This window comes from Anabrus simplex, chromosome 1 (assembly GCF_040414725.1).
Source record: "Anabrus simplex isolate iqAnaSimp1 chromosome 1, ASM4041472v1, whole genome shotgun sequence".
NCBI lineage: Eukaryota > Metazoa > Arthropoda > Insecta > Orthoptera > Tettigoniidae > Anabrus > Anabrus simplex.
In genome coordinates, this window is record NC_090265.1 from 516,418,383 (window position 1) to 516,441,059 (window position 22,677).

The 22,677-nt window shown below is 38.7% G+C and overlaps 1 protein-coding gene across 2 annotated transcripts in view; it reads left to right on the forward strand.

Moving 5' to 3' along the window:
• Nucleotides 1–5,312: 5,312 nt before the first annotated feature.
• Nucleotides 5,313–22,677, forward strand: part of LOC136857057 (zinc finger protein ZFP2) — a 146,514-nt gene continuing 129,149 nt past the window's right edge. Inside the window, exon 1 of one of the 2 annotated variants that reach the window (XM_067135420.2) lies at nt 5,313–5,744. In XM_067135420.2, coding sequence (XP_066991521.2) covers nt 5,650–5,744 — 95 coding nt within the window. In that variant the 5' untranslated portion in view covers nt 5,313–5,649. Of the gene's footprint in view, nt 5,745–6,226; nt 6,333–22,677 lie in introns of those variants that run through there. The other variant, XM_067135421.2, reaches the window with a different exon arrangement.

The window sequence follows — 22,677 nt, forward strand, 5'->3', positions numbered from 1 at the left end:
TTTTGTTTTCCAAAACGAGCGATAGAAGTGAACCGAAGGAGGCGATGGATACAAACAGTTAACTGAACGAAGGAAGTAGGCCTACACATAGGCTACATACTGCACATGTTTGAAATAAGTTCAACTGATCCGATTTAATTTAATTTTGGTTTTAATTTTTAGCGCTGATGGATCACTTTGGCAACCTACGATTTTCTCAAGAATATGTAGTGCACATTTCATCGGAAACAGAAGATCTGGACACCCACTAAGTCCAGCCTATGTTCCGACAATATTTCTGGATGAATACAAGAAGAGGAATGTGTCTCCGGGACCCAGCTTCAGCGCTTTTACAGACAACTGAAGCGATTAAAACAGTAAGAATCAGACGGAAAATTTTCAAGTACAGTTTGGCCAAGTAACAGAACCAATGATGCATCCATGGGAACCGATGCATCTGATTTTCATTGTTCAGACTTCATGTTTTCTTGTTCAATAAATGAAAACGACGTGAACACACGAGCATGTATTCCTCTTAATTTCGGTCTGGAACGGAAGATGATCATGCAGACATCAAGGGTCCAAGTTTCCAAGCTTACATTTCCATAGGAAACAATAACAAATGCGTGATTTAACAGGTGTGAACTTCAACGTCTTTACCTTGCTGCTTGCATTATTACCAAACTGTAACGTTTTGGAATTATGTAATAAAATCAGATTATTGATTTTCGTAGTGAAAATGAAAACTGGACTGTCCTATTCTGCTTTGAGAGTCGATCACAGGACAACAATTTCACGTATTTTTACGACCATGCTTATGCAAATGGCACTGTGTACGAAACCTTTCATATTCTGGCCTAGTAAGGAAAGTGTTCAAGAAACAATGCCTCCAGCATTTAAGAAAAATTACGGTAATTGTCGAGTCATTATTGACTGCACAGAATTTAGGGTCGAATAGCCTCCCCAAGTAGACCAGAGAGTGTATTTATATTCTCATTACAAGGGTTGCTACACTGCAAAAGTGTTAATTGCAATCACACCTAGTGGTATGATCGCCTTTAAATCTAAATGTTACGGTGGAAGAGCTAGCGACTTAGTCATAACAACCAACAGTGGTTTATTAATTTCCCTACAACCTGGCGATGAGGTCATAGCTGATAAAGGATTTCCTGACATCAAAACTAACTTATCTGGCCGTGGTGTCGTAATCGTGACACCATCGTTCTTACATGACGGGAGATTAACAGCTGAGGAAGCTGAGAGTACTTACAATATTGCGAGTGTTAGAATTCGCGTAGAAAGGTGTATTCAAAGAATCAAAATATACACTATATTACAGAAATTGCCAACAGAACTTTTTCCACACGTGGATGACATCGTGCATATGTGTTGCGTGTTAACGAATTTGCAACCTCCAATAACTAAAGAATAGTTTGAGAATTGTTCTACCATCAGTTTGTTTTATGTATTCTTTGTTTACAGTTTGATCTGTTCAACATTCAACAAGCAAGAATTAGCAAATAAATAATAATAATTATTATTAAGAATACCGCTAATTTTTGGCAAGTAATTATTGAAATAGAACTTTGTCATTTTGTTGAGACATTCCTCGACATACTTATTGTCCTGATAAATAGGTATTGTCAACTGTTTTGCTTTGCTATATACATATGGATCACATTTTCCCAAGCCAGTTACGTGTATCAGTATTTGTATTTGTGTGTCTTCAACTGTATGTTATTTTGCTCGTCAAAGTAAAGATAACGTACTCCCACATTTCCTGATTCATCTACTATTGTTAGAGGTGAAGCTTCCACAGTTTGCAAACTGTACGTGATGTACAGACAACTACAACACGGTTTAACCCGGAAATTAAACTAAATAATCATCTATTGGTTTATCTTTACAGCAAGGTGGACACTTAACTTCTAACACTCTGTCAGCTACATTTCCTTTGAGAACTATGTTATCTGGAGATCCACAAATTCAAGGTTGTTTCTAGTGGATTATTAACCCACATCGAATAACACGAACACCAAATGAACTTCCATAGCATTCTATTGCTTCAATTTCCATTTCACTTCCGTAAGAAAGATTGTTCAAAGCAGCTCTCCCAAATTGGAGATTCAGTTACTAATGCGAGAGCTAAAGTATCATAGTTACGTCGCCTAGTTTTGATTCGATGTGCTTTCGTGCTAGCAGATATTGTTATCTATTTAAACTATTGAAGGCTTCCTGACTGAGATAGAGTGTCCAGGGAGATTTAATTATATGATCTGTATCAACCTGCACTTTGCTGGTAAAAAACATTTCGTCACTCGCAGTGCGAAAGGTGCATTTTATCTGGCAAGCGCACGTCGTTAGAGACTTGTAAATGTAATAGCTGTGTCACAATTTCCTCACATTCTTCTCTCTCCACATCATTCACTACCCTGTCTATCAATGAGGTGACTGCGGCCCTGCACGATTGTTGGATTTCAGTACTTGCTTCTGCTCGAAGCATTGTACGAAGACTGCAAGGGATGTGTTTTAAAATATCCTTAGATAATTCGAAGGGGGGAAGAGATGTGTCCAAAGTCTTTTTACCGAACAGTTCTTCTACGCTTTTGTCTTTTCTATATTTTTCTGTTGACATTGTTTTCGGGCTCGGTTTTTCTTATTGTTACGGACGGTCTGTTTTGGAGAAAACACTTTAATTATTTATATAATACACTACCGCAGCTACGTGTTTGCGAGTTCCTCTGGCGCCGGTAGGACAGGAACATGCGCTGGTAGAGACATTACCATTCTGGTCAACCTGAACACAAAATAAAAAATGCGTACAACTTAGCAAACATGCATTAAGTAATCTTTACTAAATAAACTTTATAAATTGTTACCTAACTACACCTTGCCTACCTCAAGTTTCACGATATAAGGCGGCAAAGTGACAGACGCTTATCGGGTGACTTTTCCTGTGATGTATCCGAAAGCATTCGAAATTAGCTCTTCAACGCCGTTCACGTAGGCACTGACAGCAAGGTTTCTTCCTTTATTGCATGATGATTCACTTAGATCTCCGAATTGAATCGCTTAAAAAACCCGCAACTTGTTCGCATGTCACATAGATTGTACTAAAACTCTTGCACTACGCCTCACCTCTTGTTTCGGAACGGGCCACTAGAAGCGCTAGTAGTAGTATTTCGATCACTGCCTGCTCGATCTGCATCCGATGGCTGCTTAAACTGCCTGCTCATTCCATACTCAAACGTGTAACACGCCTTACAAACAATCTGCCGCTAGATGGCAGCACCAAACGTACCCATTTACCGCGTGAATACAACTAGATAAGCATACCAGCAAAATTTAAAATCTGAAAGTAAGAGAAATATTAAAGAATTTTACGTATAAAGTGGTGCTCTAGAGAGTTATAGCTTCAGCACTTTTCGAGAAAGAGGTTACGACGAACAAGAAAACCTGGAAAGTTTGTCTGTATGGTACTTCCCTACATTACTAAGTAGAGGTTTCACGACTTTGGCCAGCACAGTTTCTGACACAAGTTCCTGGTGCTTATTGCTACTCAAACACTTTAAAAAATTACATTGGCACAAAGAAGGTAGAACATAGTTTTTTTTATAATCTGGAGCAGACTTGAAGATTTCTTGCAGTACGGTAGAGCCGTCTCAACAAATTTCTGAACCCTCATAATTAGGCCAATAAATCGTTGCTAGGGCTAGCGCAGCTATCAATTGGGATGAATTAAATGAGGTAGAAACGTTATTCAAGCACGTGCTGCATTCTGTGTTTTCTTCGATTACACGCACTAAATAACCACACACTAATCCCTGGTAAGCAGTTTCCGAAGTGACACACACTGACTCAGGGGGCTCACGAAAATCTTCCAGTAAATCAAGTACATACTCAGGGAATAATAATAATAGACGGCCTATTAGGCGACTTGCATATCTGTGAAGATGAAAGCCCTACCTAGGATGATTTCTAATGCTGAAGATGCCATACACACCCCAGCCCCCGAACCACTGGAATTAACCAATTAACTAAATAGGCCCTACTTGCGTAAATAATAATAGTAATAAAAAGAGCAGTATATTGACACGATATTATACTGCTAGCAAAAAACTCGTAATGGAATCTTAATCTGCTTACCCTCCAGGGTTTGCTTTTCCCTCGGACTCAGCGAAGGATCCCACCTCTACCGCCTCAAGGGCAGTGTCCTGGAGCTTCAGACTCTGGGTCGGGCAGATGAAACTGGGGAGGATGACCAGTACCTCGCCCAGGCGGCCTCACCTGCTATGCTGAACAGGGGCCTTGGAAGGGATAGACAAGGAAGTGTGAAGGAAGCTCCCGGCATTTGCCTGGAGGAGAAACGGGAAACCACGGAAAACCACTTCCAGGATGGCTGAGGTGGGATTCGAACCCACCTCTACTGACCTCCCGAGGCTGAGTGGACCACGTTCCAGCCCTCGTACCACTTTTCAAATTTCGTAGCAGAGTCGGGAATCGAACCCGGACCTCCGGCGTTAGCAGCTAATCACACTAACCACTACACCACAGAGGCGGACAATGGAATCTATGACAGCATATTATTCTGTTTTGTACCTTCACATTAACAGTACAGTGACCCCAGATATTATATTACTTAGTATGTAATACTTCAAACCTTACGCTTACCATTTTCTGCAATGGTGTTTGAAGAGCTCTTGTTAGACGTCTCTGTGCTTGAATCCCTTCTCTTAATCATCTCTGAAATTAGCGGTTGTTTATAAGCTGGATAATCAGGGAAAGGGCTGGGTACAGATCCTGTTTTTAATTTTCGCGTTTTGCTGGTCACTTTGAAATCGTCATTTACAAAATGTAGACTGCAAACCACGGAATAATCAGGAATCCATTTACTTCCCTTGCTGTTTCCTTCCCTGGATATAATACTTAACCACTTTCGACGCAATTGTGTACTTGAAGGTATATCATGGAATGAAATATCACGGCATTCTGGTTTCACATTCTTTGATTTGCAGAAAGGCACGCAGCAGTACACAATTTTCACTGAAAACAAGTACAGCCTATCCTATTTCCCGCTATTTCATTCCGACAGGTCTGGAGCCGGTTAGTGCTGCCACCTGCTGTGGGTATTTGTAAACGGAGTGTTTCATTTAGTGCCATGTTAAAATGTTGTAATGAGCAGGCAGTATAAGCAGCCATCGGATGCAGATCGAGCAGGCAGTGATTTCGATATATCTGCACGGTGCCTTTGGCACCAAAAGCAAAGAGAAATGTAGATGATCAGCCAATTATTTTACCAAACAAGAGCCTGTGTCAACCACGTTCAATTTCAAGCATCCAACTTACGCAGTTATAATCATATTTGAATTTATTGCAAAAGCCATTTTTAAAGGAGATTGTTTACGCAGTACCTTTTTGTGGAGTTGTCAATTAATGGTCTATGCACAGTGCGACATTGATATTATCGTACTCTGCGAATTAATTGACGAATTATTTCTTGAATGACATTACTTGACTCTCGGGCTGGTTTGCGACACTGATTCATAACATATGTTTTCAATGCTGTCGTCGTCTAGTGGATTTTTAACAATATTTTGACGTGTCTTAGGTTCTTGATATTTTTATGGGTGAAATACAATTCGATAGAGAACTAAGGAATATAATGCAGATATGAGTAATAGAAGATGTGCTGCTAAAACTTGTTTTAATTTACAAGGATGCCGCCCTAACCTAAAATTTTTTCCATTTCCAAAGGATGAAGCTTTGTGAGTTGATATACAACAAATCCTATGGTTTATTTTTCTTTTAACTGTTCTGATAGTCGTGTTGGTTAAAGGCGTCACATTCTCTTTAGTGTTTTCTAGTACAGTTTCACCTTATGAAGTCAGTGGTGATCATCGTTGAAGCATTCACAAAATCACTTTTCCATATATCATACTGGTTTGCTCTAGTCTGGTGAATGATACTGTGTTATATCGAACTTTATTCACATTTTCTATTTACATTGTGTTGATAACTGACATGGTGATTTTTTCGAACATTTAGCCATTGATATAATTATATGTGTGATGGTATGGAAGCTGTTCAGGTATTGGTGGTGCTGAGTAATGACGTTGAGAGCAAGACTGTTGCGCCTGGATGTTGTGCAAAGTGCTGTTTATAGGGTTAGTCATGTTGCAATGACACTTCCTCTTCCAACAGCAGACCACCTCACTCCTCATCATACCTTGTGTGCTTCATTATGATACTGCCATTGGCTTTTGCAGTCTGTCTATTACTGGATAACCTTTGATGGTACTTTTGAGGATCCAACCAGCCAGGCTGAATACTTAACAGGCAGACAGATAGATATGGTACTTACCTTCGTCGCTTTTTTAGAGACTAGAGGCAAAACAGTCATAAACCCTTTGTATTTAGTTTTATGCATAGATCATCTTAGTATTAACAAAAAATGAGCCTCTTGAAAGGTAACAGACAGATCTAAATTCCTCTATGAATAGGAGTGTGAGTAGCTATATGAGAAGTGTCAGCACCAAAGGCTGTCTATCGTGCACAAGCATAAAATTATACTGGCCTTTGCCTTCATTCACACTACCCCAGAAGACAAGGCTTAAAGGCAAGATTATTGACCTGTTGTGTAAGAAGTTTGTAAAGTGAGATGAGGAGCGTGAGTGTATATAATTAAGACTAACCTGTAGCATACTCTATGAAATGAAAAGCAGAAAAAATATGAATAATTTAAAAAAAGTAGAAATGGAAGGAACATACTCGTTGAAACTTGTGCATAATAAATAGCATCTATTCTATTATAGTACAATAGATATCCATACTTGATAATAATTAATACATTTTGCTACTTAATGATGTTATATTACCCTGCCTGACCACTGAGTATTGTAGAAACATACTTTCAAGGTAGATGGGAAAAAATCAGAATGAAATTAGTTTGGCTTGATAAATAGCTTACAGTTTAATGGTAGGCCTGTTTTCTTTTTTACATTGGGATAGGAAAGGATTAGGAGTGGGACGGAAGCGACCATGCCTTAATTAAGTTACAGCCCCAGCATTTGCCTGGTGTGAAAATGGGAAACTATAGAAAACCATCTTCAGGGCTGCTGAGAGTGGGGTTCAAACCCACTACTGGTATCTCCTGAATGCAAGTTGATGGGTGCGTGATCCAAACCATGCTCCCCACTTACTCTGTAGGCCTTTGCCAGGTTTTAGTACAGTGAATTATTGAAAGAATAAGGAGATAGAATCATCATCATTTCCCTTTATCCAGCTGTAGCCGGGTAGGGGCAAATATGGTTCCTCTCCACTTTCTTCGGTCTTTCCACCACTCCTCCTCCAACACTGTGCCCAGTCCAGGTTTCTTTTTATAATGCTGCGTTGGATGGTATCCTTCCATCTTAGTCGTGGTCGTCCACGGCCTCTCCTTCCTTGGATTTGCATTTCCATCACCTTTTTTGGCATTCCTTCGTCGCTCATTTGCTTTATGTGCCCGAACCATCTTAGTCGGCTCTTCTCTATTCTATCATTCATTTTTTCCACTCCAATTTCTTCCCGGATTTTCTCATTCCTTATTTTGTGTCTTCTACTCTTCTGTATCATACTCCTCAAGAACTTCATTTCAGCTGCCTGTATTCGACTCTCATCCTTCTTTGTCATTGTCCAAGTTTCTGCTCTGTAAGTTGTTATGGGTACGTAATACATCTCGAACATAGTATCCTTTGCTTCCGTTGGCACATCTATGTCCCATAACATGTTTCTTACACTATGATAGAAACAACTTCCAGCTTGAATCCTTTTACTAATCTCAGCATCCAGTCGAGCATTCTCCATTAATTCACTCCCCAGGTATTGAAACGTTTCCACTACTTCCAGGGGCTTGTCTGCAAGTCTAATCTGACGTTTCCCTTCTTTCTCCCCTTTAGTCATAACAAGAGTTTTACTCTTTTCTACACTTATTTTCAATCCACATTCTTCGATCTTCCCATTCACCACATTCAACTGTTCTTGAACCTTCCTGCCGTCTTCTCCCCAAATCACAATATCATCTGCAAATAACATCATGTTCATTTCTCTTTCTCCATATGCTGCTTTTGCTGTTCTCATGATGTCATCCATTACTATTGTAAACAGGATTGGTGATAGAACACTTCCCTGTCTCAGCCCACTAGTTATTTTGATCCAACTTGTCCTGCCAACTTGTGTTTGCACGCAACTACAACATTCCTTATACAATGCCATGATCATTTTTATTAATCCATGTCCAATTCCTTTTTGCACCAGACTGTCCCAAACTTTCGTCCTGGGGACACTGTCATATGCCTTTTCAATGTCAATGAATGTCATCACCATATCATTCCCGTACTCCCAATGCTTTTCCATTAGTTGTCTCATAATGAAAATGGGCTCTAAATTTGACCTTCCACTTCTGAAACCAAACTGATTTTCCTGTATCTGATTCTCAACCCTCAACCTTATTCTACTTTCCAGTATCCTTTCCATTATCTTAGCAACATGGGATATTAGAGTAATTCCCCTGTAGTTCTTCAAAACTTTCTTATCACCTTTCTTGAAAATTGGGATGATTATTCCTTTTTGCCAATCCTCAGGGACCTCATTATTCTTCCAGACATTCCTGAGAACCCGATATGTCCACTGCAGGCCTACAGCTCCAGCTGCCTTTATCATCTCCACTGAAATTTCATCTATTCCAGCAGTTTTTCCATTCTTTATCTTTCTTACTGCCATTTCAATTTAATTCATTGTAATTTCTTTATCCGTTTCTTCATTAACTTATTGCCTTTCCTGGTCGTCCATTGAATGACTGTCATCTGTTCTTAAGTTCACCAGCTTCTGAAAATACTCTCTCCGTCTATTTCTTATTTCTTCTGATTCTGAACAAAATAAGAAGTGACGGGTATAAATGAATTGAAAAAAAATGGTCTAACAATTCTTTGACTTGACCACAGCAACTGCAACTACAAAATGACCTTGATAATGTTGTGAGATGGACAGTAGGCAATGGTATGATGATAAACGGGTTTAAAAGTCTGGTTGTGAGTTTCACAAATAGGAAAAGTCCTCTCAGTTTTAATTACTTCATTGATGGGGGTAAGTTTCCTTTGGGGATCATTGTAACTACCTAGGTGTTAATATAAGGAAAGGTCTTCATTGGGGTAATTACATAAATATGATTGTAAGTAAAGGGTGCAGATCTCTGCACATGGGTATGAGGGTATTTAGGGTTTGTAGTAAGGATGTAAGGGAGAGGGCATATAAATCTCTGGTAAGACCCCAACTAGAGTATGATTCAAGAACTGGACAAATCCAAAGAAAATCAGCTTGATTTGTTCTGGGTGATTTCTGACAAAAGAGTAGCGTTACGAAAATGTTGCAAAGTTTGGGCTGGGAAGACTTGGGAGAAAGGAGACGAGCTGCTCGACTAAGTGGTATGTTAAGCATAAAATCTCAAGGATAATTTAATAAAACCACCTATTCAATACTTTCCACGTTTAATGTGGTTTGAATCTACATGAATTTATGCAGACTTATCAAGTACATGTTTCACTCATTATTTGGGCATCTTCAGCCTGTAGACAACATTTAGGTCAAGGTTTGGGACCTTTTTAACCTTATATAGTGTAATGTATGAACGTTAATAATCTAACATGCCAGGGTAATAATTTTAAAAATGTGAACAAAACATAAATGTGAGTAACATAAATTAATGGTATTTTAATACAATTAAAACTTGTCGGTTTTATTCTGTCTAATTTAAAAATATGTCCAAAACTAAAATGGATCTTTTTCCTCTAACATAAGTCTTGGGTAAAGAGGATATTCATACCGGGGTTCATTTGACCCACCTACATCATTTTCTTGACGTAACTAATGTCGGAATGTGTTGTCAACCACAAGTGGAGATTTAGAACTGATTGTTATATGTAGGTTGGTCGTTGTGAATAAAAATATAAATTTAAATTAACGGTGTATTTACACAGTTAAAACTTGTCGGTCCTATTCTGTCTAACTTAAAAATATGTCCAATACTAAAATGGATCTTCTTCTTCTAACATAAGTCTTGGGAAAAGAGGATATTCATATGGGGGCTTATTTGACCCACATATATCATTTTCATGTTCTTGACGTAACTAATGTTGAAATGCCTTGTCAAACACAAATGGAGATTTGAAACCGATTGTTGTATGTAGACTGGTCAAGATTGTTGTTGTGAATGAAACTGTAAGCGTCTTGACTTTGGGTCTTATGTAACGACAATTACAATCTTAGGCTGTTTCTTAGTTTTAGGCTGCTGCTTAATTGAGAAGGAACCTCCTAGACACTTAATATACTCTTGTATGAATATCATTCCAATTGATGTGTTGCTTGGCCTTTGGGAGGGATCTTAAGATTATCTGTAATGAGGTAATAAAGAAATTTTTAATTGTCAATTTAGAGCACACGTTGTGACAGAACGTATTAAACTAACATCTCATAACTGTAAAAAGGCTTACTTGTTCAATTCATACTAGGTGGACCTGTCTGTTCTGGCAGCGCCTGTCTTACTGATATTTCTCCTCCTGGTGTTATATCCGTGCGGTAATGGAGGGGCGGGGCATGGAGGAAGAGTGGGGGTAGGCTGGTCTATGGGCGTATGTGCTGTTGCTGGAAGGGGAGTTTCTAGAAGCAGTATGGGTGGGCTTAACGTTTGGTATGGCGGATGAAGCATTTGAGTGTGGAGATTTAAATAAATGAGGGATTTTGTTATGATTTGAATTCACAATATTAATTAATTTGGGTGTTTATTCGTACAAAGAATTTTAAATTTCATTGACATCATTAAGATTTTGATTGTTATTATAGGTCTGGTCCAAAAAAATGTGTAGATTTTTCAATTAGTTCATTGATTTCCCTTTAACTATGCTTGTAATGATGGTAAGATCTTTCTCTATGTATGTAAAGTGATGACCCGTTTCTCTCATATGTTGGCTCATCGCTGAGTACTTGTTGTGTTCTTCAGAAATATAGTGTTCCAAATATCTCGTGTGAAAGCTCCATCCAGTTTGACCTATATAAGAAAAATCACATTGTGTACATGTTAGTTTATATACGCCAGACCTTGAACATTAATTGCTATTGTAATTGACTTTGAAAACTATGTTTTATTTGGTGTTAACTGTCCTGAAAGGTATATTAATATTGTGCTTTTTTAAAGTATTTGCAATCTGATGGATGGCTGGGTTATTATATGTAAATGTGGTGAATTTAGTTTTTTTTAGGCTTGTCCGGGACGAGATTAGTAGACAATTTAAATTTGATTTTATTAATTAAACGGTTAACCATATCAATTTTAAACCCTTTAAGTTGAGCAAGATTCCTTATGTATTTCAGTTCGGTTTTTAAATTGCTGAGAGAAAGAGGAATTTTAAAACTCTATAAATTAAATTATAGGAAGAGGCTTGTTTTTGGGAACGGGGTGTAGGGATGAATTCTTAATAGTTAAGGGAGAGTGTGTAGGTTTCCTGTATATTCGAAAATCGAAGGTATTATGTCCAAGTGTAACTGTTAAATCTAAAAAGTTTAAGGAATTCTTGACCTTGCCCTCTTTAGTAAACTTAACATTGGGATCAATTTTGTTTAAGGACTCCAAAATCTCATCACTGTTAGTGACATCTTTGTTGAAAATTACGAAAGTATCGTCTACAAATCTGAGCCATAAACATACGCCTTTTATTTGTGTTATAATTTTTGTGTTCTATTGTATCCATATAAATGTCTGCTAGGATACCAGAAAGAAGGTCGCCCAAATAATGGGTGAAACATGTACCTGATAAGTCTACATAAATTCATGTAGATTATTGAATAGGTGGTTTTATTAAATTATCCTTGAGATTTTATGCCTAACATCATCTTCAATACGGAACAATAATAAGAGTTGTTACTTGTAAATGGTATGTTCCAAGCTGTCAGTGGAGAAATGGCGTGGAATGACATCAGTAGACGAATAAGTTTGAGTGGTGTCTTTAAAAGTAGGAAAGATCACAATATGAAGATAAATTTGGTGTTCAAGAGGACAAATTGGGGCAAATATTCGTTTATTATAGGAAGGGGAGTTAGGGCTAAGAGAGATGTTAAATAAATTTCCAATTTCTTTGCAATCATCTAAGAAAAGGCTAGGAAAACAACAGATAGGGAATCTGCCACCTGGGCGACTGCCCTAAATGCAGATCAGTAGTGACTGATTGAAATAACACAGGTAATGCTAGTCTTAAAAGTCAGTTAAAGATTTAGTCGTGGTACTTGTTAGAGGTAAATATGGTACGTTTTACAATGTAGAATTCATTGGGATGAGAATGACGATCGTAATGAAGAAACTTGCACGAGAAAGGGGATATAATGGTTAATATATAACAGCATCTTACTGCAGGAGTGGATGAAATGTGACCAGAAATAGTGCAGTGGGGTTCAAACCCACTATCTCCCGAATGCAAGCTCATAGCTGCGTGCCCCTAACCATATGGCCTAATCACTCAGTTTACAGGGAAGATATTTCATTGCCTAGTTTTATTAGGAAATGTGTGTAGCCCTACTGATATATTAGAAAAATGAGATTGTTTGAAAATTATATAGATAAAAAGCAGTTGAGTTTCAAACCATAGAGAGTTACCAGGACATAATAATAATAATAATAATAATAATAATAATAATAATAATAATAATAATAATAATAATAATAATAATAATAATAATAAAAGCAGAGTTTAACATATATAGTTACAATGATTCCTTCTTACTTGTGCTACCAACAGACACAGCAATATTAATAAAATAGGCCAAAGGCATGTTATAATGAAATTAACTGTCAAAAGAGGTAAAGAAAGAATTATTATAAAACAACTCAGTATTGGTAATTAACATTTAAACGTTTGTGTAAAAATACTTGACATTTGTACTTGTTTTATACAAAGGGCACTAGGAAAGTTTTGAATGCTTTAGACTTTTTTGAAATAATTTCCACCACACTCAATACACTTCTCTATACGTTGAAACTAGTCACTGAACCAACTCTGCCACTTTTCTTCGGTTACATTTTCGTACACTTCATCCCATGCTGCCAGAAGCTCCTCGTCGAATGCAAAACGCCGCCCTTTCAGCTTCATCTTCATGTCTGGGAAGAGTGCGAAGTCACATGGGGCAAGATCAGGCCTCTGTGGAGAGTGATCAAGCACACTCAACCCTGATCTGGCAAGAAAATCCATTGTTACATTAGCACGATTTGCTGGAGCATTGCCGTGATGCAAGAGCCAAGTGTTGAGCCGTAACCTTGGACGGAGCTGCTTGAGAGCTTGGATGACCTGAGGCAGACAAGTCTCATTGTACCAGTTCGCAGTAACTGTCCTTTGTGTTTCTAGCACAACCCGAGTCAGGATGCCCCGTTTAGTGAAGAATACTGCAATCATCCTTTTCTTCACTGACCTTGACTTTCGCATAGTCACAGGAGTACCCTCATCTTCAAACAGCCACACCTTGTTCTGGGATTCTGTTGATGGGATATCGTAATAATAAGCCAAGTTTTGTCACCTGTAACGATGCTATTGACGTTATGCGAAGTCCCATTTTCAAACTGTTTTAGCATTTTTTGGCACCATTTCACTCGATGTGCCCTTTGTTCCTCTGAAAGTGGATTGGGCACCCAAAGGGAACAAACCTTTCTAACATGGAGATGGTCGTGTAGAACTGAATGAATAGCTGGTGCAGAGATGTGGAGGGTCCCTTCTACCTGCCGGTATGTCAACCGCCTCTCTTGTTGCAACATTTTCCTCACAGCTTCAATGTTTTCCTCAGTCACTGATTCAGACATTGCCCAAAATGAGGATCGTCTTCAATCCCAAAATTTCCCCTCTGGAACTCTTTGTACCAGCGGAAAATTGTTGTCCGATGTGGACAGTCTTTCCCAAGCACAGAATTCACCCCGGCACTGGTCAACAGTTAATCCACGAGCAAAATTGTAGCGGATAATTGTGTGATATTCACCTTTGGACCACACTCACATCTTAACTTGCTTTCAATCCCACTGCTTGGTAACAACTGGTGTGAATGTCGCGCCTTGCTGTCTTCTAGACCGGTCTTCACCCCTCCTTTCATCCCTCACCATAACAGGGGTGTCCAGCCAGCCGTTGTTACGTATTGCAAAACTTTCCTAGTGCCCTTTGTAGATCTAGAGATGATGATACAATAACTTGTAGAGGGGAAGAGGTATAAGTCATTCTGAAGGATTGTGGAATGAATTGTGGGTATTATGGGAACGATAATCAAAGGCATTTATAGTAACAATCACATTCTGGTGAAAATTGATGGTTGAATGAGTCTTTGTTTCCAGTAGTTGTGAAGGTCAGACAAAGAGATAATATTTCTCACTTTTTATTCCTCCTCCACATGAACACTGCTGAAAGATACGAAATCTGTTGAAATTCTGTTGGGCAGAAATGTTACATGTATTTTGGCTTATGCTGATGATGTAGTTGTAATGGCAGACTAGTAATAATATGTATTCATTTCATATAGCTATTGTAACTTGAGTGCAGCGCTTGGAGGATGGATATCGTGTGCCTTGTGAGGTACTGATGTAGTTGTAGTAGAAGTATATGTTGTATGTGAAATGCAGGGAAGTGTAGAAACAATAATAACCAGTCCTAGAGTCATTGGAATTAAAATCCCAGAGTTCACCGGGAATCGAACCTGGGCTTCCTCGGACTAAAGGCTTGCATGCTACCATTCAGCCAAGAAGGCGGACTCAGACTGTTCAGAAAAATTCCAATCTAATATTTTTCTAAAGAAACACAACATGTAGCTTATTTTATGAAAAAGCATATTTAGGACTGCTGGCCCCGTGGTGTAGGGGTAGCGAGCCTTCCTCTTACCCAGAGGCCAGGCTTGATTCCTGGCCAGGTCAGGGATTTTTACCTGGATCTGAAGGCTGGTGACTGCATTTGAGGAGCTATCTGATGGTAAGATAGTGGCTCCAGTCTAGAAAGCCAAGAATCATGGCCGAGAGGATTCGTCGTCTGACCACATGACATCTCGTAATCTGCAAGCTTTCGGACTGAGCAGTGATCGCTTGGTAGGCCAAGGCCCTATGGAGTTTGGTTTATATTTAGGACTCAAGTACTATTGGTTGGAAATAATCCTAAGAAGACTGTGTACTTTAATTTTTTTACAATTTTCTTCATGTCGCACCGACACAGATGGGTCTTACGGTGATGATAGGATAGGATAGGAAATGGCTAGAAGTGGGAAGGAAGCGACCGTGGCCTTAATTAAAGCACAGCCCCAGTATTTGCCTGGTGTGAAATGGGAAACCATGGAAAACCATCTTCAGAGCTGCCGACAATGGGGTTCAAACCCACTATCTCCCGAATGCAAGCTGATAGCTACGTGACCCAAACCATGCAGCCACTTGCTTGATGCATTCCTTGTACAGATACTTTTTGGCACTATTGAAACTTTAAAATAGCGCTCTCTTGACATCTCTTCACGTCCCTTGGGGTTTATTAATTGTAATACAAAATTCCAAGCAAATTGTAAATTGATGCCTCTGGAAAGAAAATGGAAGTGTTTCATCGGATGTTGTTACATCAGTTTGAGGGATTAGAGTTCTTTGTCCAACTTTATCTCCACTTACTATTTCCAAATCTAAACCATTTTCATGTATACTTCTTAGAATTCGGCCCTAATCTGGTTCCGTTTAGGACCTGTTGGGAAACATTCCGATTTCGATGCAGCATAACTATGGCTCTAATTTTTAAAATATGAATATGTGGAGGAAAACTGTTAATTTGAATGAATCCAAGAATTATGCAGAAAAATGAAGTAGCTAACTTTCATCTTCATTATTAATCTGTTGACGCTAGTGTATGGTTTTGAACTACCGGGGTATAAGCCCAATGACTTTCAATCAAATTAATTAAGAATGGCAATGTTCAAGAAAATTATGTCTTCTCTTGCAGAAGTGACTGTTTTGCTATAAATTTCAATCACTATATCATCAGGTGCTAAAATTCTGGCTTGTAGTTCAATAACATTTGATCCATTACCATCTACAGAGGGGTAGTCGCCGTTACCGATTTCTTGGAAACAATCAGCAAATTTAATTTTTTGTGTTTTTTTGCACATATTTTTATGTAAGCAGGGTGTTGTGAAGAAGGGTCAAAGAGGAGATTATTTAATATAATTATAATTAAACAATTGTTTGGCGATAAGCATGTGGCAAAACAGGCTTTATGAAATCTCAGAAACCATTCGGAATAGGGCATATGTCCATATGAAGTTTTTTGCTTTAAATGATTGTTCCTGCCTTATCCTAGAATATTGACCATTCTTCCTGGGACACCCTATATGCATACATACATACATACATACATACATACCTCTTAGGGACTTATTGGAGCATTCTGAACCGAGATCGATAGCTGCAGTCGCTTAAGTGCAGCCAGTATTCAGGAGATAGCGGGTTTGAACCCCATTCTCGACAGCCCTGATGGTTTTCCGTGGTTTCCCATTTTCACACCAGGCAAATGCTGGGGCTGTATTTTAATTAAGGCCATGGCTACTTCCTTCCCACTCCTAGCATCTTCCTATCCCATCGTTGCCATAAGACCATTCTGTGTTGATGCGACGTAAAGCAACTTGGTTTTTAAAAAAAGAAAAAAAGCATGCATTCTGTTTGCAGGTTTCTGTGAATTAAATATTAAATATTGTGTCCACAATCCTCTATTTGCAATTTACTCCGTGGGCTCGTTTAGTTCTGTATGGTACCTTTCATTTATAATTTATTTCATTCTTTAATCGTCACATTACTTTCTATAATTTGAATAAATAGGTTTTATCAATAAAAGAAAAATGGAAAAAAGAAAAGAAAAATACAACAGTTAACTATAAAATCTTTAAAAATCCAGCTTGATGGAGACTCGAGAAACTGTGGGCATGATGTTATGAAGTCAAAGCCTTAGGCATTACACTACGAGAATGTTTCCCTGAACAGTGGCACATGTAAGGCTTATAACTAGTGTTTCAAAACTGAAAAACAAAAATTTGAAAATTAAAGCCCAATCAAGATGATTTTGAAATAGGTTTTGCTTTTGTACCCATGTAGAGTTTAGTCGCGCAAGCTCGACATATAATAGGTGTCACCGACACTGTGGATGTGAGATGTAGCAACTCAGGGGAAGCATTCGTGATTAAAAACGTGTAATACAATACGATCACTGTTATGGTATGAAGTTTTTATCAACATACTGAGCTGTTTATGGTATACCACAAAAAGGACAGTTAATATTGATCATTTCTTAAGATTTGCTGTCAGGTGAAGTCTTATCTGACTGTCAAAATGATCAATAACTTATATGCTGGGTAACAATGATTTTTGCTGCCAATAGTGCTACCTGGGAGTTTTCGAGTGGAAATAACCGTTTGCATGAAGTGTAAGTTACCCATTACTTTACCAGCAGGTGATAGAACCGGCCCTAAGAGTGATTTCATACTTTTCTGCAGCAGTCCCAAAGATTTTCAAGCCATGATATTCCGCATCTCCCAGATCCATGTTTCCCAGCCATCTTACCATGGAGTATTAACTGCATGAGTATACAAGTTTGAGTCTTGAGGTGGAAGATTATCCTCAGTTGTTTTATTCATCCTTTTCCATCACCACAATATTGTTTACTTTCTTCTATGAAATGCACTGCATATGCCTGTAACACCACATTTCAAAAGACTAGCTTTTTGCTGTTGCCCTGTGACATAAATTCACGGAGAGAGGTCATCAGGAGGCTAGCTACATGATGCCACTACACCCTTACGGAGGGTTAGAATAAGACACACACTCTGTTGCAGTCCTTGTATTGTAGGCTATACAGTAGGGGCGGATGAATCTCACGTGCCAAAAAATATGTATGAACTAGCTGATGTACCCGTGCTTCACTACAGGATTCTCAGAAAGACTGACTTTGTGGTTATTCCTAACTGAAGTCAACATAGGTCATTACAAAAACATCAGTAGGAATGTAGCGATTAAAAGCAATATTATCAATTAAATACTCGATCAAATGAAAAAACGCACATTTTCTCACATTTAATGAACAGTACTACGGTGCCGAACTAACAGTCCAAAGATCCAGAGCTGGAATGACCAAGCCACATACTGCCTTGAACACTCCTCTGCCATTATTATGTTAAATATGCACACTGCTTATTCCAATCAGTGCCTCAGAGTAGGGATTGAATAGTTCAAATGTTATGATGAACCAGTGTGTTATGTACCAGTAGTATCAGAAAATTTATGAACCAGAAGAATGGCTTGCTAAAGAAGAAAGTTATCTAACTCCCCAGCTACTTCCCGCCAATATTTAGGCAGGCTGTTACACTCGGTACGATCGGGCGAGTTAGCCGTGTGGTTAGGGGCGCGCTGCTGTGAGCTTGCATCCGGGAGATAGTGGCTTCAAACCCCACTGTCGGCAGCCCTGAAGATGGTATTCCGTGCTTTCCCATTTTAACGATTTTCATTAAATTCTCTTTACCCATTTTCTCATGACTTGGCGCTGATATGGACTTGGTAACCAAATTCACGAATATCTCTGTGATCATAGCCGGTACGGTAACAATGTGTAAGACATAAATGATCGGAAATTTAATACTATATAACTTTAATTATGTAGTATGCATCGATACGACTACTAATAAAATAAATATTCGAGAATTAAATTTTAGGCCTTCCCCTAAACTACCATTTCACTCAGTGTGAATAAAATTGTTTATGGCCTAGATTGTAGTGACTTATTCCCCAACTTTGCATACCGATAATATTTGACAATTAAATGTTAGGCCTTCCCCTAAACTACCATTTTTCTCAGCATGTATAGCCTATATTGTAGCAAATTATTTCCCATCTTTGTCTAGCGATTTTCATTAAGACACGACCACTAATAACATAAATATTTGAGAATTTAATTTCAGGCCTTCCCCTAAACTACCATTTCACTCAGCGTGATTAAAATAATTTATAGCCTAGATTGTAGCGGTTCATCACCCGACTTTACATTCCGATTTTCATTAAATTCTCTTCAGCCGTTTTCTCGTGATGCGTGTACATACATACATACATACAGACAGACAGACAGAAATTACGGAAAAGTAAAAAATGCATTTTCTTGTTACTGTGGACATGACCGATACAGAAATACCATTCTTTTCAAATTCTGAGCAATGTACAGACAAAACTCTTATTTTATATATATAGATGAACAATTTCGAGGGGTGGTTGGGGCTTTGCTGTGGCTCTACACCTCTGCATTCAGGAGACGGAGAGGGGCTGGTCCCCACTGTCGGTTGTCCTGAGAATGGTTTTCTGTGGTTTTCCATTCTCCTTCAATAAGGCGAATGCCGGGATAGTTCCTAGTATAGGCCACGGTCACCAACTCCCTCACCTTCTCTGCACATCTCCTTCTCCGATACAAATTTCCTGGCCTGAGAGACGGCGTCACCGTTTAAGAGGCGGCAGCCCTGAAGATGGTTTTCTGTGGTTTCCCATTTTCACACCAGGCAAATGTTGGGGCTGTACCTTAATCGAGGCCACGGCCACTTCCTTCCCATTCCTAGGCCATTCGTGTCCCATCACCGCCATAAGACCTATCTGTGTTTGTGTGACGTAAAGCAACTAGCAAAAAAAGTTTTTTTTTTACTACACTGCAACTTCTCATTTCTCATCTAATGATGATCGGTATGAAAGATTTAGCTTTGTTGATAATCTTTGAGTAGTTCTTGCAAATTTCAAACTTGCAATTTTCATTTCTGTTTGTGCTTAGTAATAACATATTGTAATTAGGATATGTATGAACGTAGTTTAAAATTATTGAAGTGTGTTACAGTATCTTATTAGAAATTAGCGTGCTTATTCTATTATTATAAAATATTTGTGAAGTATAGTAAAAGTATCTGTAGAACATCTATCACTAGAATTCTTTTCTAGTAATTAGGATAGGCTTGACTGCAGTTTAGGATTGTGTAATTCGTATGTTTTCCTTTTGGTATTCAGTAATTAACGGCAGTTTTTATCCTATTACGGTGTTGTAGTCGTACGTAATAAATTTCATATTATTCCGTATTAAAGAGCAACATAATGTAAAACAAAAGCTAAAGGTTTCCACATCTGGGAGATAGTGGGTTCGAATCCCACTGTCTGCAAGCCTGAAGATGGTTTTCCATGGTTTCCCATTTTCACACCAGGCAAATGCTGGGGCTGTACCTTAATTAAGGCCACGGCCGCTTCCTTCCCACTCCTAGGCCTTTCCTTTCCCATCATCGCCATAAGACCTATCTGTGTCAGTGCGACATAAAGGAAAAAAAAAAGCAAAAGGTTTCCACCTATTCAATACTATTTATTGTAACCTTAAAAGTGTTACATATATTTCATGAAACTGGTTTTGGTCTTGCTGGAGACCATCATCAGTCAAAATCAAGTTAAGGCAAGACATGAATTACAGATAAAATTTACAAAGCAAGCATGTGATGTTGAAATTCAGTGCAAGTCAAGTAAAGATTTAGATGTTAAAACACTCATCATATTATAGGGTGTTGTAGGATATAAATATAGTACGACTAAGTAGTATAGTAGTGTAACAGTATATTAATTAGCTTATTGTCATGTGATCCTTGTGTACTATCCTAGATAATATTTCTTTCCTTTCATTTTTTTTTTTTACACAGAATAAGTTATATGTTTTCCTTTTCTTTTCATTTTTACATAAAGAATGGCTAAGGAGTGCAAGTGTAGGAACTGTGGGTGTGGCCAGGCATTAAGGAGTATGAGGGAGGAGTTGGAGAGTTTGAGGGAGATAATTAGGATTCTTTCACAAGACAGGATGGAAGGTAGGCCTCCCTTAAACAATATACAGGATACAGCAGGTGTAAAAGAGGGATGGGAAGAAAGGGGGGGGGGAATTGTAGAAGACAGGTGGCCTAACGTTTTAAGGGGAAGGAGATTGCAGGGTAAGGGCTCTATTCAGGATCATAATTCAGTACAGGTTTCTGTCAGAATTCGGTACGAGTCACTGCAGGTAGAACAACAGAGAGAAGATGAGGAACAGGGAACTTTTGCTGAGAAGTGTGGAAGTAGGAGGAAGGGAAAAGGTAGGAAAGGGAAATATGGAGTAGAGGATAGGAAAAGACAGGTGGAACAGGGTCATGAGAAGGAGAAAAGGGAGGAAGAAGTAGCTTCTGCAGCTGTCAGGAAAGATAGGGCTGACCAGGAGGGGAGGGGATTAAATGAGGTGGGTAGGGTTGAGTCTTTGGTCAGGGGGGATTCCATTGTTAGACATGAGGGGAAAGTGTATGGATGAAAGGGAACCAGGGTAAAGTGTTATCCAGGAAGTAAGTTGAGCAGATGTTGAGGAAAGTAGAAGAGAAGAAGTAGGGAAAGGAGAATGTGGTAGTGTTTCACGTTGGTACCAACAACGTAAGGCAACCAGGTATAAGTACCAACATAGTTGAGGATGTGTGGGGTCTGGTAAATGAAGCACGGGTTAAGTTAAAGGAAGTGAAGATTGTTATCAGTGGAATATTGACTGGAAGGGTGATTGGGGATTTAAATGATAGATAGATAGATAGATAGATAGATAGATAGATAGATAGATAGATAGATAGATGACTGTATTGGTGTACTTAAGGCCATTAGGCCTTCTCTTACACTAAACAAGTTATTGTACATAGAATCAAAATTAATACTACTGCAATTAATACTAAATATGGCACAGTTAAACACAATCAAAATATTTTAACAGAAATAAAAATTCCACCCAAGTGAGGTATACATTCAGTAAAAAATAATTTTAAAAATAATAATAATAATAGCGAGAAGTAACAATGTACTAGCACGATCAATAAAAGACCAGAAATACACAGTTTATTCCTATCCTGTTGTACCTCCTAAGGCTCTTTTAAATGACCCTACTGAGCTTGATAGCTGCAGTCGCTTAAGTGCGGCCAGTATCCAGTAATCGGGAGATAGTGGGTTCGAGCCCCACTGTCGTCAGCCTTGAAGATGGTTTTCCGTGGTTCCCCATTTTCACACCAGGCAAATGCCGGGGCTGTACCTTAATTAAGGCCACGGCCGCTTCCTTCCATTTCCTAGGCCTTTCCTATCCCATTGTCGCCATAAGACCTATCTGTGTTGGTGAGACATAAAGCAAATAGCAAAAAGAAAAAAATGACCCCCTGGTTGGTATTCCTCTGATGTCATCCGGTAAACGGTTCCGTTCTCGTGCGGCAAACACAGAAAATGAGCTATTATGTGTGGCAGTTCGATGGTGAGGAATGACGAGCTGGTTTGATGTTTGAGCCCTTGTATCTCTGTTATGCACATTTGACAAACGCAAAGAAAGGTAGGATGGGGAAAATGTAGTAAAGACTCGGTGGAGGAGAGACAGAGTATGATAATTACGACGAACATGGAGTCGCGACCACTCTAGTTCTAGGAAAAACACATAGTCATATCTTCTTAGATCACATATGCACCTCACGCATGCATTTTGGGTGCGTTTTAGCCTTAGGGACAATAGTGGCCTCACATCATTGAAAAGAACATCGCAATAGTCAAAATGTGGCATTATAAGAGCTTTGATTAATTTCTGTTTAAGTTTT